Source organism: Sciurus vulgaris (genome assembly GCF_902686455.1).
Source record: "Sciurus vulgaris genome assembly, chromosome: 1".
In the NCBI taxonomy this organism is placed as follows: domain Eukaryota; kingdom Metazoa; phylum Chordata; class Mammalia; order Rodentia; family Sciuridae; genus Sciurus; species Sciurus vulgaris.
Window position 1 is genome coordinate 208,335,533 of NC_136461.1, and position 16,388 is coordinate 208,351,920.

Genomic DNA, 16,388 nt, shown 5'->3' on the forward strand with positions numbered 1-16,388 from the left:
CGACCCCTCCGCCCACGGCTGCGGAAAGCCCCTGGCGAAGCCTCTGGAAGCTCCTGGGCTGTGCTTTATTTCTCACTGGAGCTCTGACAGTCCACGCTCGTCCAGAATGGTCAGGTGACATACTGGCTTTCCAGGAGGCCCTCTTTCTCCTGGATTCCCTGGTGTGCCCTATGAGAAAAGAGGAAGAAACTGTCAGCTGTGATGAGCACATGATCCGGATTTACCCTGCCTACTTCCTCTGCCAGCCTCAGCATCTCCCACATGTAATGCGGTGGGGAAAATGATCACCCAACTCTGAAGATGAGCACCAATAAAAATTCATGGTTTCCCAGCTCAGTTGAATATTCAGGGCTTCCCAGGAGGCCAGTGACAAGGTCAAACACTTACAACAGAGAGCCACCCCGCCTGTCACCTCATTGTAAACATGAAACTAAAATAAACTCGCACAGAGCAGGCACACACAAGCACATGTGCACGCACACACACTCAAACACACACACTCACACAGACTCACACAACCCTTTTGCAAACACAGGGGGAGGGACTGGCTTTGGAAAGGAGAGTTCTCCTATTAGACTGGCTAAAAAAATAATATTGATGGGGGGCAGTTATATTTGAATATTTACAAACAGGAATCAGAGGGTAACTCTCTTTTTTGAAGCAGAATCTAATGAAGGGAAGAGGATTTTAATTCTCCTGCTTATAGTGAACTCAAAGCATAGAGATGAAAAGACACACACCACTTCTTACTCATGCCAGACACCTCTCCCCTAGGAACTCAGGGCTGTCATTCATTCCTAAGGTCAACAAGTATGGATCAAGTACCTTCTGTGCCTGGCATGCTGTTATCAAGAATCTACAGATGCACAGACCCATGAAGTCCAGATCTATCTGAGCAAAAGCCAGTAACAAATGCAAGAGGACACTGTTGTCACAAAGTGAGAAGTGACACACTCTCAGGAGCATGGACACACCTGTGAGATCCCCTCTAAGGGAGAGGGCCATTCCCAGGAAGGGGCAGGAAGAAGTCCACAAAGAAGGTAGTACCCAATGCAAGCAGGACTGACTGGCCAGCTATGTAAGAAACTGGACAAGAAGTTGTGAGACCGTTCTGTGGGAGACCCCGGAGCACAAACATGAGAAAAAAACCTTGACAATACAAACTTATAAGCCACAAACATAAGAGCAAAGGGTTTTAAATAAAGATCCTGGGATCCCTGGAAATCCTGGCTGAGTTATCAAGCTGGCCACATGGTTAAAAGAGGCCAGGAGAGGGTGGATGATGGACATCCAGGGGGACTCTGAAAGACTTGACCAAGCCCACAGCATTTCTCTTTACTTACATCCTGACCAGCTGGTCCCTGGGGGCCGGGAAATCCAGGTAAGCCTCGCAATCCCTGAGGAAAAGAAGAGAAGACATCCAGAATGTAAGCAAATAAGGCCCCACTTGCTTGGCACTAGTTGGCTGTCATTGCACAAATAGTTGCAGTTGGCACATCAACTGTATGTGCCCAAAGCACCCTGCTCAGTTCACTGTGCTCTGTGCAGAGGGAAGTACCGAATACACAGAATTCTCAGGAAAACCTACCCTCGGGACCTGGAGACCCAGGCCCCCTGTGTCGGCTGCTTGCCTAAGTGGAAAGGACAACTCCTGGGTGACCCAGGCCTGAGTGCAAATCCCTTCTCTCCCCGGTGCATCCTGTGAATAACTAGCTCAATAAGTGTCCTGTGCAAGGCCCTAGTACAATGCTCTGACAAATGACATTCCTCACTTCTTAAAAGAAAGGCAATTCCATTCCATTTAAAACTTCTGAACAGCATCAGAAAACTGTACAGCTATATTTTACTATGGATCTCATTTCTTGTAAGACTTTTCCTTAAATAGAGCTGCAAATGGAAATCAGCTTTTCCTACTGCAGGACTCATGCTACCTGCTGCTCCAGAATTAACTCTGCCTCTTCCGGGGCCTCCACAGGTCTCTCCTCACACCCAGCCCTCCTAGAGTCCCATATTCCTTACCTCCACTTTGCAACAGCTTCCTCTAGAATTTCATGCCTATCAATCAATAGCCCTGAACCTCAATTTCTTCATCTATAAAAATCCCAATCATTCTTAATCAGAGAAATCATATGAATGAACATCATTTAAAACACGTGTACATGACTGAAGGTACAATATCATCCCAGGTGTGAGTAGACAGCTCCTCTTCTAACAAGGGAGTTGACCATTCTTATTTACCAGGGAAATTTCGTCAATGGTTGCTGCTCATGAGGACACATGCTTCCCTGGGTCTCTCAGAATAAAATAAGCCCATCATATCTCCACCTGACTCAGGGGTCTGTCTTGCAGACTCAGAGAAACCCCCTCATTTGTTCATGGCCCTGTTGACTGGAGGAGAGTGAAACCAGAATTCAAAATCCGTTCCTTTGGCAATTTGATGAAATTAAACTATGGCCATCCTTCTGTACTGGAGGAGATGTCAAGGAGCCAAGCCAGCCTTGTTGGCCCAAGTGAAATGGGCATGATGGATTAGATGACCCAGCCCCTTCCCCCTCAGATCCATGTCCATCACATCCTGTCCCACAGTCCAGTGCTCATATTTTAGAGTCTGCACCATTTAATGTTAGGAATTTTCTGGAACTACTTTAGTTTTTGGTGCCTAAAATTTAAAAAATTATTTTGATTAGAGCAGAATTCCTCTGGTGAAACCCAGTCCTTTATTTAAAGCATACTGTACCGGGGGTCCTTTGTCTCCTGGTGGTCCAGAAGGGCCCTAACAAACAAACAAACAAACAACAAATTAGTAAGCAAGTAGGAAGGAAATGCTCCTTTAAACATGCCCTGGGGGTTTTCTCTAAGCTAGGACTCGGACTGCCTTGAAGGGGTCGCTAGCTTCTTCAAGTCCACTGCTGCCAGCTCTCGTACCTGCCCACCCCAAAATGTTGCTCACTGAAGTTTCCCAGGAACCTCCTCCGTTTGCCCCAAACACATGCCACCCATTGTCATTCCCACATGACTCCTGACACCTGCCCCAGCTCTACGCCATCACTCTGGTATGGGGTTAGACCCAGCAGCCCTTGCTGCCCCGTGCTACACCCATTGGAAAAGTACTGGTTCTTCTCGCTCAGGATGGGCTGAGGCACACGATGGCCAGATTTAAGACCCTGGTGGACAATCCAGGTGTTACAGTTTGGATGTGAAGTGTCTTCCAAAAGCTCACATGTGAAACAATGCAAGGTTTAGAGGAGAAATGAGTGGGATATGAGAGCCTTAACCCAATCAGTGACTTAATCCCCTAAAAGGGATCAAATGAGTGAAAACTAAAGGTGGGTAGGGTGTGGAGGAGGTGGGTCCCTGGAGGCGCTTTTGAGGTATATATTTTGTATCTGGGGGGGTGCGTGGAGTCTCTCTCTGCTTTCTGAACATCGTATGAGCTGCTTCCCTTCACCACACTCTTACACCATGTTGTTCTGCCTCACCTTGAGCTCTGAGGAATGGAACTCGCCCACTATGAACCAAGATCTCTGAAACTGTGAGCCCCCAAATAAACATTTTCTCCTCTACAATTGTTCTGGTCCACACAAATGCCGAGGTCCGAACAGTATGATGGACCATAACCTAAAGTTATGCCCATTAAATACATCTTGAATAAACAGAATAAGCATGATTTGAAGTACACAGTTGAGCAATAAGGAGAGTAGGGAGAAGTCCAGAGGTGTAGACAGAGGCAGGGAAGAAGCAGGACCCTAGTGCACTGTGGTCTGCTGGAGGTCAGCAGGGCTATACAGGTTGTGCAGGGCAGGAAAGCGTCTGTGGGCTCTTTTGACCAAGACACTAAAATGCAAACCAGGAGGCAGAGAAAGGACATTTAATACATTTTAACACAGATCTTCAAACATTTCCATAAGTGGACAAGTGGTGAGTACCGCGGACTTAGTATGGCAGCGTCTCCATCACAACTACTCAACTCCACTGTTGAGTGTGAAATTATCCATAGACTGTCTCTCACTTTCAGCCTCTTTGAAGTCTATCTCACTCAAAAGATGATTGAAACAGCTGGACACTGGCATAGGGAGGACTGGCAAGGGAAATTCAGGGTGTGGAAGGATGGGGCATCCCTTTGCAGGCCTCCAGTAAGGGTTGAAGTGACATCGTATGAGCAGCTAGGACCTCTGCTGGCAGGTACACCAATAGGCCTTCCTTCCACACCCTGAGCTATACCATAAGGAGGGGTAGTAGGGAAGAATGGAGGAACTTTGGATTGTGCAGAGGGGAGTGAGGGCAGGGGAGGGGTGTGGGGATGGGAAGGACCGTGGGATGAGATGGATATTATTCCCCTGTGTACATGTGGGATTACACTACCCGTGTGACTGCACCATGTTCAGCCAGAGGATGAGAAGTTATGCTCTGTTTGTGTACAATGTGTCACAATGCATTCTGCTGTCATGGATAAATAATGAGAATAAATTAAAAATTAAAATAAAAGAACCTTAGCCAAAGTCAAGCAGGTGGATCTTCAGGCTCAGAGTGGCACTTCTGGTCTACGTAACTCAGAGGCCATGGCTGCCTCCATCACATGGGCTCCGTCGGGCTATAAGTCAGGGTGCACATGGACCAGCACACATGCATGGGAACTGTTCACGTCTCACAGTAGCTCCCACCAAGGCCCTGGACACGTACTTCAAGGATCAGAGGCAAGGGACAGCTGGCCTGGGGAGGTTGCCAAGTCATTTTAGCATCACTCTTTGCTTTCAAATTAAATTCCATGATCTTCCTCAAGCATTTAAATTGTTCATTAAATGAGGCTCCCAATTTCCTTTCTGGTGTCATTTAATACAAAATCCACTGGGAAGGACAGATTTTCTGTCCCATGGTCTCCTTTGCAAGTCTTAGCACTCCCACAGCCATTTTGTCTGTCCACTTTCAAGCCATGTGAGTGCATGAAGGGGGACGGGGGCACACTGAGCTATCGTGGCTCCGGAGGCGGAAGCCTGAGTGTGGCCCTGGTCACTGCGCCCCTGGCCTCCAGGTCATATCCTCTGAGGTATTTGTTCAAGAGCCACTTTACCCATCACTCCAATTTCAGCCTTCCATACCAGTTTCACCAAAAGGAACTGCTACTCCTTGAATAAAAGACAGGCCAGGGATCTAGACAAAGAAGGTCCATAGCAAGCCTTGGCCACCTTGCCATCCAGAGGGCAAGGCCATGATCAAAGGCTGCTGGCTGTGTTAGAGCCTCAGGGTCAACTTGACAGACCCCCACTAGCATAAGATAAAATAAGGCAATCATCAAAAGGAAGAATAACTGCAATATGTAAGTTTAAAGCTATGAGTCCAAAATTATGCTTAATAGACAAACAAACATCTCTCTGGTCACCTTTGCAAAAACTCAAGGAACCAAGTCGTTATTTGAGAACCACCAGTGGAAAAGGCTGGAGCATTACTCATTCCCTTCCATATGAGGTTTCCACTGGGTACACAGAGGGCAGATGAGGGAGGTTTCTCTCTCAAAAAGTATTCCAATGAATGAAGAAAGGGGCATCCATAGAACTATAGGAACATCAGTTTGCAGCCCTTGACATGCTAACTGATGGAGGCGTTGGACATCAAAGGGCATAAACATCACAAAAGAGACTCCACCAGACATCCTGTGCCTCCTGACAGCTGAGCACACCACTGTGAAGTGCCCATAAAAACATCAGACCTGACCCAGTCTCCAGACCTGATCAGAATCAAATGGTCAGAACCACAGGGACAGAGGGATTTGCAGCAATCCACAGTGTGGGAAGCACCAGAAGACCAAAAAATAAACCTGATTTCATCAATAGACAAATTTCAGAAGGCATCAAAAAGAAGGGAGGCAAAATATAGAAATTACTCAAAAAATCAACCAATGGCTACGTGTTTACTTCCTTGGCTCTTGATTCAAAGAAGAGAAAACTGCTGAAGGCTGGTATTTGTGAAACAATTAGAAACCTGAACAGTGGCAGACACTTGATGGTGCCGTGAACTGGTTTGGGGTGTGTGATAATGACTAAGGTGTGATAATTAAAATAGGTGAATAAGACAAAGAAATTTTTAAAAATGTTGCTAGACATGTAAGTCAATAGTTCAGAAGCAACAATGTACCCAAGAAGACCCCGGCACAGGTCATGATGACACGTGCAGTGAACATGTCACTCCTGTGTCCAGGTGCAAAAGTGGTGTCATGGAATCCGAGGTTCCCCAAAGCCTCAGAGTTAGAGGCTGGGTGCCCCCCGCAGCAATGCTCGGAGATGGACTTTGGCGAAGTGATGGACCGTGATGGGCTCAGCCATTGATGGGTCCATAATTCAATGGACCGTTGGGAGCTGGTGAACTTAGGAGCTGGCAAGGCCCTGCTTAGAGGAAGGAGGTCCCTGGGTTGTATCCCTAGAGGGCATATCTGGTCCCCAGTCCCTTCCTCTCTCACTCCTGTTTTGTGGATGCCCCTCCCTACCCTCACACCATGATGTTCTGCCCCACCACAGGCCCAGAAATGACTGAAACCATGAAGCCAAAATAAACATTTCCTTCTTTGATTTTCTCAGGTATTTTGTCACAGTGACAGAAAGCTAACAAGTGGATAAGGCATTTGTTCAGTCAGAATGCTGGGTCTAACCTCGTTCTACCAGGTCCCCAGTGTTCCCTCATGAAAGGAGGTGTCTTCACATCCCAAGTCTGTCTCCTGATTTATAAGAGAAAAGGAAAATGGGAGCCAGCCTGGTGGGAGAGTTAACTGAGAGGTGGCTGTGAGATGCAGGACTTCTAGGCCTCTGCCCATCCCCTGCAGTTAGCCAGTGGAGGGTGGCGGGTCATTTTTCTTACCCTTTGTTTTAGTGGCTGAAATCTCCATCATTATTGAATCTTTTCTTGGAAAGCAGAGGAGTACAAAAAGCAGACCCTCTGCTGAGGCACCTGAAATGGTTTCTCGCACAGAATCAGTTTGTGTGCTTCTTGGTGCTCTCAGGCTACCAGACCACTGGAGGGCAGCCGGCCTGACTGGTGTGTGCGCTCAGCACCGAGGCTGAATGAGGCATCTGAACACCAGCTTCAGGTCACAGCAGGCTGTGACGGCAGAGAAGGACGTTGGGGAGAGGACGTTTTGACATCACGTGGGCCAAGGCAGGGCGCCAGGTGTTATTACCAATAGCATCAGGTTGTGACCCTTCCAGTTCCTCTGATGATGCTACAGAAACCTCTGTCACCTGGTCATGAGGAACTGGTGGGCAGGAAGGAGGAAGGGGTCCTGGGCTGTGTGGCTGACCGTGGGAGCCTGGTCCCTGCAAAGTCCTGGCTCCCGGTGTGACTGAGGCCCAGCAGCACTTTGATCCTCCCACGGCCTGAGCAAGCTCATGTTTTCAGCATCCCAAACCTTGCTAAAGGAAGATCAGAGACAACCTGAAGTTTAAAGGAATCTGATTGTTTGTGAATGTTTTGAAGCAGGAAGTCAAAACCCCAAACAACTGCCTCTCTGCCCTTCCTCCTGTGTGCTGACGAAGCAGAGGTTGGCAGACAGAGCCCTGGGCTTCCTGCCAGGGCAGCACTGCCCCTGGATGCCAACAGCCTGGAGCAGGACTCCAGGGGAGGCAGAAAGTGGAGAAGACCTACAGACAGATCCTCACTTCCTGTGCTTTCACAAGCACATCCGTCTGTCCTCCTGAAGCCACAAAGTGCCACAGAGGCGTGAGGACTGGTTTCGGAGGGTAAAGAAAGTGTGTCTGCACCCAGCCCTGCTCCTGAATCAGCTGTGACACTGACTAGCCACTGTACCTTCGAATCTTGAATTGCTCACCTGAAAAACAGTGATGTTGTACCCCCAGCCCCATATTTCCTGGACACACCAACCCTGCATCTCCTTGCCACAGGCACCCGTGCCAGGGCTTGCTTTGGCCACACAAGAGTGCAGAGCCCAAGCAGAGGGAAGACTGAGGGGCAAAATGTGTTAGAACATTAACACCCCAGCTTCAGTGCTTCTTCTGCAGAGACTTTGACCTGTACCAGGTAATCACCCCTGGGTCAATGGAGTGAGTTAGGTCCCAGGACCCCTAGGGGCCACTGCTTACTAACACACTCTCCCTGGGTTCTCCTACTTTTTCTCTCTTACTTTGTCACTACGTGGTGATTTCTGGGCTCACCTCCCAGATAAAGTCCTTGCCCTTGGGACCCTAGCCTAAGCCACAGAGAAACACCAGCTCTCCAGGCCTGAATGAGGTGGAGGATGTAGATGCCCCAGCACAGGGTCGGACAGACGCAGGGCTGCTCGGAAAGGGCACTGTTCCTGTAAAGGCAGCAGCAGCCCGAATGACCTGGACACGTCCCTCCCTCACTCCTCTACACACCTCCTCTTGCCATGTCCTGGAAGACAGATCCCAGGACAGTAGCAGCCTTGGCTGGTGGCCAAAGACAAGATTTATGATGATTCAATAATGTTTTATGCACCACGGAAGCTTTTAATAAGTCCAAGCGGCAGGAAGACACTAAACACTTGATTTACAGCCTCTGGGTTGGAGCAAGCCAATTACTTTTCAGGTGGACACACTTAGGCAAGGATATACTTCATAGGTGGCTTTCACTGGCTCTTAAGTGGGAGGTGGGTGAATTGTGTCCACCCAGGCTGCCTGGCTTTGTGATTCAGGTACAGGGAGTCCTTGAGGGGTGCCCTGGACACACAGGGCCCGTGAACCACGCGAGTTGCCACATCCAGCTTCCCTCTCAGCCCCTTCTCTATCCTAAGGGGTAATCCCCACATCCAAAAACCCCAACTGCAGCAGGAAGGCCCTCCAAACTGAGGATTTCAGAAAAAAGAAAGTCTGGGCCCTCCCGTGTCTTTACTACAATTTGCCACACTGTACTTTCCAGTTCTCAGAGACTGAAAAAAACAGCCCAAGATGAAGATAAAACTGGTGAAATGAATGGAGTGTTCATCAGAAATTCTAGCTGAGAATTTCTTTTAAGGAAAAGGGACCAAAGTAAACATTTCCCAAGAGACCACACAGGCCTCCTCCCATGGTGTTCAGGAACATCCAGAAAGGCAGAGTCCCCCTGGTCCTTCCGCCACCTTGAAAGAAGTCCTCCTTGCTGGTGGGTGGGGGTAGCAGTGGGTGCTGCTGCCTGGTGGGGAGGCGATGGGGCAGCTTCAGAGTAGATGGGGAGAGCAGGAGAACTTGGGGGAGGCAGCAGGAGGCTCACGGCCACTCGAGGGTCTGTGAAGACTTCAGGAGAGGGACCTTTCTGACAAGTGATAGTGTGGGTCATAAACTGGCTTTCCCTTCTTACTCTGAAATTACATATGAAGAAGGGCATACCTTGAATATTATTGGTTGTGTTCCAAATTTTTTAAATGCAAAAGCATGCAGAGACTGGGCCATGTACTGTTCTAGTTTGTATCTATGTTGAATAGAGGCAAAGTTAGATTGCGCATCAAGGCTAAAATAATAATAACAACAACACAAATGCGTGGGCAGTTTGGATATTACAAGGCTTAGCAATGACATTTGAAAAGGGCTGGGTATTTGAGCTTCTTTTAAATAATAGTAAGTCATGGCTGTCAAGAAAAAATAAATACAACTTAGTGAAGCAACACAGCATCTTTAGCAAGGAAGGGACTAAAGAGAAGATAAGACCTCAGGAGAAAACTGTCCCTCTAAAGGCTGTCATTCAGTGAAGGGAGAAAGAAAAGCTGTGCTCTGTGTGGTACAAAGGGAAGATCAAGAAGCAGTGGATGGGACAGAGAGCACCACCATCCTTCTCCCCTTGGGACGAAACTAAGCTCCTGTTCTCTATGGAGAAACACTTCAATCCTAGAGCCGGGTGCACAGACCTTGTAAAAAGGGGATCTTCTCTTTCTCAGGACCTTCAGGGAGGCCGGATGAGGACATGGAGAGCCGTCCTCAGCCTGGACGAAGGCCTGGACTTCCCAGAGCCCATGAGCCCTCATAACCTAAGGGCTTCAATAGTTCCTGAAGCCACCACCTCTGGGGACTCACACACTCACACCCAGCAGACCAACACGAACAATTCCTTAAAACTAGCGATAGGAGGACCACTTAGTGGATTCTGCTTTGAAGAAGTGCTTCCATTTGTGTTCTCGTCTACACTAATTTTTTTTTTTTTTTTTTTTTTTTTTTTTGGCCTGAAATGAAGGGTTTTCCAGACCCCTTCTTCAGCCAGACTAATGTCACAGGCTAAGACTTAAATTCCTCAAAGTTTGTCCCACAAGTCTGTTTTTACTTTTTTTAATTTTAGTAAGATTTGTCTTCCCTTCTTTGAATCAGACAAGCCTTGGTCTCTCCAAAAGCCATATTCTCATTGTTCCCACAAGAGTACACGGAATCTTACACCCATATCAGATGGGTGCACAGACTTTCCACCCCAACTGACCAGAGGCCCACTACCATGATAGCCGGAGCAGGGCTGTCCCTGCAGGGAGGCCCAGGCTGCACACTCTATGCGAGCCAGCAGGGAAAGGCTGGTGGCCTTGAGAGCAACCAAGTGCTGGGTAAGGACTCACGGGAGGGCCAGCAACCCCGATGCCTGGGTCACCACGACTACCAGGAGAGCCAGGGATCCCAGGTGCTCCTCGGTCCCCCTAGAAAGAAAGAAAAATAAGATTGAGAGGTCAGTGTCAGGAAGGAGAGGGCCAGGGTACAAGAAGAACCATGCTCCTCCCAGGGTCCTGACCCCACTCCATCACATCCTCTCCCCGAACCCAGCGTCCACATGTCACTGCATAGCCCCCAGGAGGAGCCCCAGAACTGTGTGGACACAGCTGGTGACGGTGATCATGTGCTTCTTAAGGCCGAGGGTTCCCAACCTTGACCTTGGTTCTACAAGTGAGTATAACGCTATGGCCCGCCCCACGTGGTGAGTGTAGCTCAGATCTACTGAGCTGTCCCCAAATGCATCACACCTCCATCCTGACCACACAAGCACCCTCATTTCAACTCAGAGCCTAGATCACTGGTAAATGAATTCATCAATCCATCCAGGTTTACTGACACCCACATTTTGTGAGTCACTTTTCTTGGTATTGCAATGAAGGGCCCAAGCACAACTGAGGTAGGCCCTTGCTTCAAGTGCAGAGGATCAAACAGCATGGACGTGGGGGTCAGAGGTCTGGATTCAAGTTCTGGCTTCAACATTTATGGACTTCTGACTTAGAGAAGTGCCAGTGTCCTGAGGTTAGTTATCTGCCTGCAGGGAGGTGGACAGAAGCTGCTGTGTGGACCCCAGGGAACACTCACACAGGGCCTGGAACACCCTTGACACAAGCCAGCCATTGTGTCTCTACCATCCGCAGCCATCTGCCCTTGTGCACTTGATGGGAAAATAAAAAGGTGAAGGAACAAGAAAAGGGATGACATTCTGTTTGCTGTCTCCACAGAGGGGAACTGAGGCAAGCCAGGCCTTTCCACACCTTGGCCTGTCTCTGGAAATAAGTGCTGACGAGCTCCAAGAGAGCAAGCCCTGCTCAGTGCCGACAGGCCATGTGCTGCCTTGGGGCTTCCTGTTTGTGTGATTCACACATTTTTTTTGCATCACTATTAACGAGTTTATTTGGGGTGCTTCCCCAGACCCCACAGTAAATGTTATGAGACGTGGAGTGAGCGCATCACCACCTCTCCACAATCCAAAATAAATCTAATCCCAAAGGTGCAGGGCCCAACAATCTCATGCCAGAGAATGTCCTCTTGTACTTATTAGGTCAGCTGGACAGCAGCCAAGCCTGAGACTGTGGTGGCAGACAACAATGTTCCAGCCACTTACTTTCCCTGGGATAAGTTAACTCATCTGATGAACGGAAACAGTCTCTGAGGCTGTTATGAAGAGCTGTCCAGATAATGTGCAACAAACTGGTTTCAGGTAGAATTCAATAACCCTGTGCAACATAGTGCTTTATCAAGATGTATGTGTTGAAGCATTTTTTAAAAATCTCATGAATAAGCAGCCTATCTTCTGACCATCATTTCAAGGGGAAAAAACCCCAGCATTTTGGACCTTTAAGATGAGGCATGTTTTCCTGCAGCAGGACTGCCGCTCGGTGAGAGCTGAGTTATACATTCATTCAGCCAATGTATAGCACTCAGTTGTTGAAACAGCCGTCTAGGCTCCATGCCCAAAGAATGACTCCATCATGAGCTTACTCCCTGTCAGTTTCCAGTGCTAAGCTCTGAAGCAGTATTGTTTGTGGGGATGGAGAAAAACAAGGCTGGCCACGTCCTCACAGAAGCCAGAACCAAGATCCAGACCTCTCCCTGGGCTCCCTTGACACTGTTTCTTCCCCTTGTCCCTCCAGATCCATGGTGACCAGGCCATCAGCTGCTGATCCCTGGAGACACAGTATTCCTTGCCCACCCTCAGCTCTTTCAGTAGTCTCTTTGCCAACATATTATTTTTTTTCAAATTTCTAGTCTGTGCCTTCTGTTTCTTCAGAATAAGATGGTATAGCCCATTCCAGGAAGCACAAGATGCTCAGGATAGAAACTCCAGTGAGCCCGGATGGGGAGGTGGGAAGAGGAGGTCGAGAAATAGGACAAGTGTAGAAACAAGTGTAATGAACTCAGAGTGAACACGATCCCTGCTCTTGCTGCAGTGGAGCAAGCCAAGTAGGAAGGTTTCAGACTGGCAACCATCAAGCAGCTCCAGGTCCAGGCCCCAGATGATGTCCCCCTCATCCTGTGTTCTCAGGCAAGCTCCATCACCTCTCTGTACCTTGGGACAGCATCCAGTCAAGTCCCCATATAATATATTGTATTATCATGTAACCTAATCACTGGACTGACGTGGCTTAACCCTGGGCAGGCCGGGCGTGGCTGGAGGCATCAGGTCACTGCGAGCATGCTGTGGCGGTTTAGACTTTGTCCCTGGCTCCCAGCTCTGTTTCTGCCTCCTGGCTGCCAGGAGCTGAGCGGTTTTCCCTGGTCACACACTTCCACCTTCATGCGTTTCCTCACCTCAGGACAGAAATAGTGGAGTTTTCGGAGCAAGGAGGGAACCTCTGAAACCATGAGCTGAAATATAATTGTCCTCTTCTACGTCGTTCTTATCAGATACAGGGTCCCAGTGACGCAAAGCTGAGCAACACACTCAGGTTAGACTTGCACATTACACTTTACTGGCAGCGTTAGCAGACAGAAAATGAGCTAAACACATATAAGTATCAGAGAAATCCATAAAGCACTTGGTTTTGCTTTATACGTTTCAATGCAGGTTTTCCTGTTATCATTTTTGGTTTTCGCCGGGTTCCCCTTCTCTTCCCAAGGCCACATGCCACACACGTCAGCAGACTTGGACTCCTGCAAGCCGAGCCCCAACCGTCCCCTGACTTGTGTCCTTCTGTGCTATTTGCTGACATGTCTGCTTCTCGCACACACGGCTGCCCTTCCAGAGATGCTCATGCTTCCATGTTCTGAGCTTCCAGACACCTGCCCATCAGCTGACAAAGCCGCCCCAGCCGCCTCCTCTTCGGTCTCCTCGCACACGTCCTGCACCTACCTCTTCATCAGCCTTAACACTCCCATTCACCATTTGCCCATTCCACCCTCTGACTTCTCTGAAGGAGCTGGAACACAGAAACCCTCCATTTGTTTGTCCACTTAACAAATATTTATCAAGTACTGAAAATGAGTCGGGCCCATGTTCGGAGCCACGTCTGTGCACTTCTGTATCCAGTGCCCAGCTTTGGACCTGCCACCATGGCAGTCTGGAGTGGCCAGCTCCTGGGTGCAGGAGCAAGTCTCCTCCATCACTCGCACAATCTCTGACCACAATGAGCTCTCTCCAGAGGAAGGGGCATGAAAGAAAATTCTCCCCTTCGTGGGGGGTGAGCAACTAACTGTTTTTCTGCAGAGGCCAGATCTGGCTCCATTTCTGTGCATGGTCTGCTGTGATGCAAAGACTCCCCCAAAGCTACTTCACAGCTACATGAATAGACACTTCCAAATGGCCCCAAGAATACAGCAAAAACCTGCATTGTTCTGCCAGCAAAGGCAGGGGGGGTGATGGGTATGAAAGAAAGGGCACATGAGCCAGAATCTGTAGAGTCCAGGGAAGGCATGTGTGAGACGTCTGGGGTCCTGGAAGGAGAACCACACACAGCAGCAGCTGTGCACCACATGGTAAGCCAACTCCCTAGGAGTTCTTAGTGCCAAGCATGCCTTACTCCCTCTCACAGAAAAGGAACAGTCTCAGAAATATGAAGTGCTTGCCTTCACGTTATCTATCTTGTAGTGGCTGAACTGGGATTCTGTAGGAAGCCAAAACCCATTCATTCTGCTGGAAACGAGTGCCACTCAGGACAAGGAAAAGGGTCCTTAAGAACCTCCTGCAATTCTAGGTAACCAGGAAGGGCTGAGGGTGTGTCGATGAAAATCTCCAGCCACTCCCTCCCTTCCTTCCCAAGCCTCACCCTTTCAGCACCTGGGAGAGCTCCAGCAAGACAGCAGAAGGCACTCTGGACCTCTCTGCCTCTCCCTCCCTTCTTCCTTTCCCTTAACCACCCATTCTTCACCTAGTGCTGTCTCCAAATGCCAACTTCTCTTGCTAGTGCACTGACTGTGGAAACCACTATTCCCAAACCACATCCAACTTAAAAATTTACACAACACCAACATTGGAATGGGTCACCTGTTTAAAGTCTCACCTTTTAAACAGTGGGAAACATTTGGCCAAAGGCAATGTAATTGACCCAGAGTCCCATGGAGCTGATCCTGGGTCAGGGTTCTCCATGCTCTCTGCCCCCAGGTCTCAGCCTGCTTCTCTAACCTTTATGGCTGCCTCCCTGCTCCCCTGGGCTTGCTTCAACAGCATGCCTGCAGACTGGATACGGCCTCTCTAGAGGGCCACACGGGGCACTCAAATAAGGATCACAAATATCTATTCAGCATGCAAAGTGACTGTGCTGGGGAACTATTTCTAATGGTATGACATCGCTGATTTCCCCCCACACTCTGCCTGTGAAAAAGGTAACAATTCTCTACAGTTCTTCCAGAGATTCGGTCACAGAGTAAAAGGGATAAAGGAGAAAAGTTCCCACTGCTGGCCACACGATCATGAAGAGTTAGAGAACCATTTTGCTGCTCTGCCCTCACTTCCTATCCAAAGAGGCCACCAATGTCCTCTAGGTCTCCAAGGTCTCCTCCTCGAAGGGGAGGAAGTGAGTCACTTGTATCCTGCAGAGCAACCTGGGCTCTCCCACCCACAGGTAGGTGCCTCCTGCTCCCAGCATACAGGAGTATTGTACTCGCCCCCAATTCCAGGCAAGTGTTTGCCTTTTGTTCCTAAGAAAACAGGAGGCTGTCTTCTATTTACTCACGCCACACACACACACACACACACACACACACACACACACACACACACACACACCAAGCAACCCCAATTGGAGGAAAGCACTTAGCATGCTGCAGTTAGTGCCAGTGCAGAATAACTACAGAGGTGCCACTGGAACAGAGGAAGACCATCGAGCACAGAAGTTTAAAGGAGACACAGTGACTGTTCCCAGAGCCTTGAGATTCCCAGGGCTGGATATCATTTCAATAAGCTTTTCACAAAAAAGCAGTGTCCTCTGTTATGCTGCTGAGATCCCCAAGGTATAGCTACAGAAGAAAAGGAATCAGGGGAGCAACAGGGCCCGGTCAGGTGACTGGTCTCCGGGGCTTGGATAAAACTTCCTGGAACAGCATCATGTTTGAATTCCAAAAATGCTGAATCTTAAAACCCGGGATAGGGTGGAAAGCACAACGCCTCAGAAAAGTCCCAGTTGACTAGAATTGGCACAGGGCATGACACGGCCCTGGCACTGAAGGCACAAGAGGACTTTCTGAAGAGCTGTTTCTGTAAACACACCAGCGGTAAGAATAGAATGATTTCAAAATAATGTTTACGTTTATGTGATTTTCAATATGCATTTCAGGTTAAAGCCAAAAGCCTAAGCATTCTAATGTTGAGCACTGACTGACCCAAGTTCTTTAAAGCCCGCGCACCTGAGTTGGTTAGTAATTCTCACTGGATGTGGCTGTGTTCAGAGTCCAGCCCTCCATGAGCACTCTGTCCCGTGCCTCAGTGTCTCCCCTCATGTTCTCACCTCTTCCCTGCCAGCAGCCAGCACACAGAAAAGCAGGATAAATACCACCTCCTCCAAGAAGCCACCTGCCATCACACCAGGCTGGGCAAGAGGCTTCCCCTAGCTGACTGCGAGGCCCAGGCTCCCTGTTCTCCCAGAATTCATCAGTCTTTGCTTTGTTTTGCCCTCTGAACCACGAGTTGTTTGGGGGCCCAGGAATACCTCATGTACACTGCTGTCCTCCCACAGAGTCCACCCTGGAATCTGACCTGGGTGGGAAGCTCAGGTGACGTGCAATGGATGA

General features: G+C 48.9%; 1 protein-coding gene across 1 annotated transcript in view; it reads right to left on the reverse strand.

The window, feature by feature from the left end:
• The window catches only part of COL22A1 (collagen type XXII alpha 1 chain), a 241,998-nt gene that overhangs the window by 60,119 nt on the left and 165,491 nt on the right, over window positions 1-16,388 (reverse strand). Inside the window, exons 40-43 of the mRNA XM_079145252.1 lie at window positions 10,532-10,609; window positions 2,738-2,773; window positions 1,344-1,397; window positions 124-168 (exon numbers count right to left, since the gene is read on the reverse strand). Of these exons, the coding sequence (XP_079001378.1) occupies window positions 124-168; window positions 1,344-1,397; window positions 2,738-2,773; window positions 10,532-10,609 (213 nt within the window). The remainder of the gene's footprint in view (window positions 1-123; window positions 169-1,343; window positions 1,398-2,737; window positions 2,774-10,531; window positions 10,610-16,388) is intronic.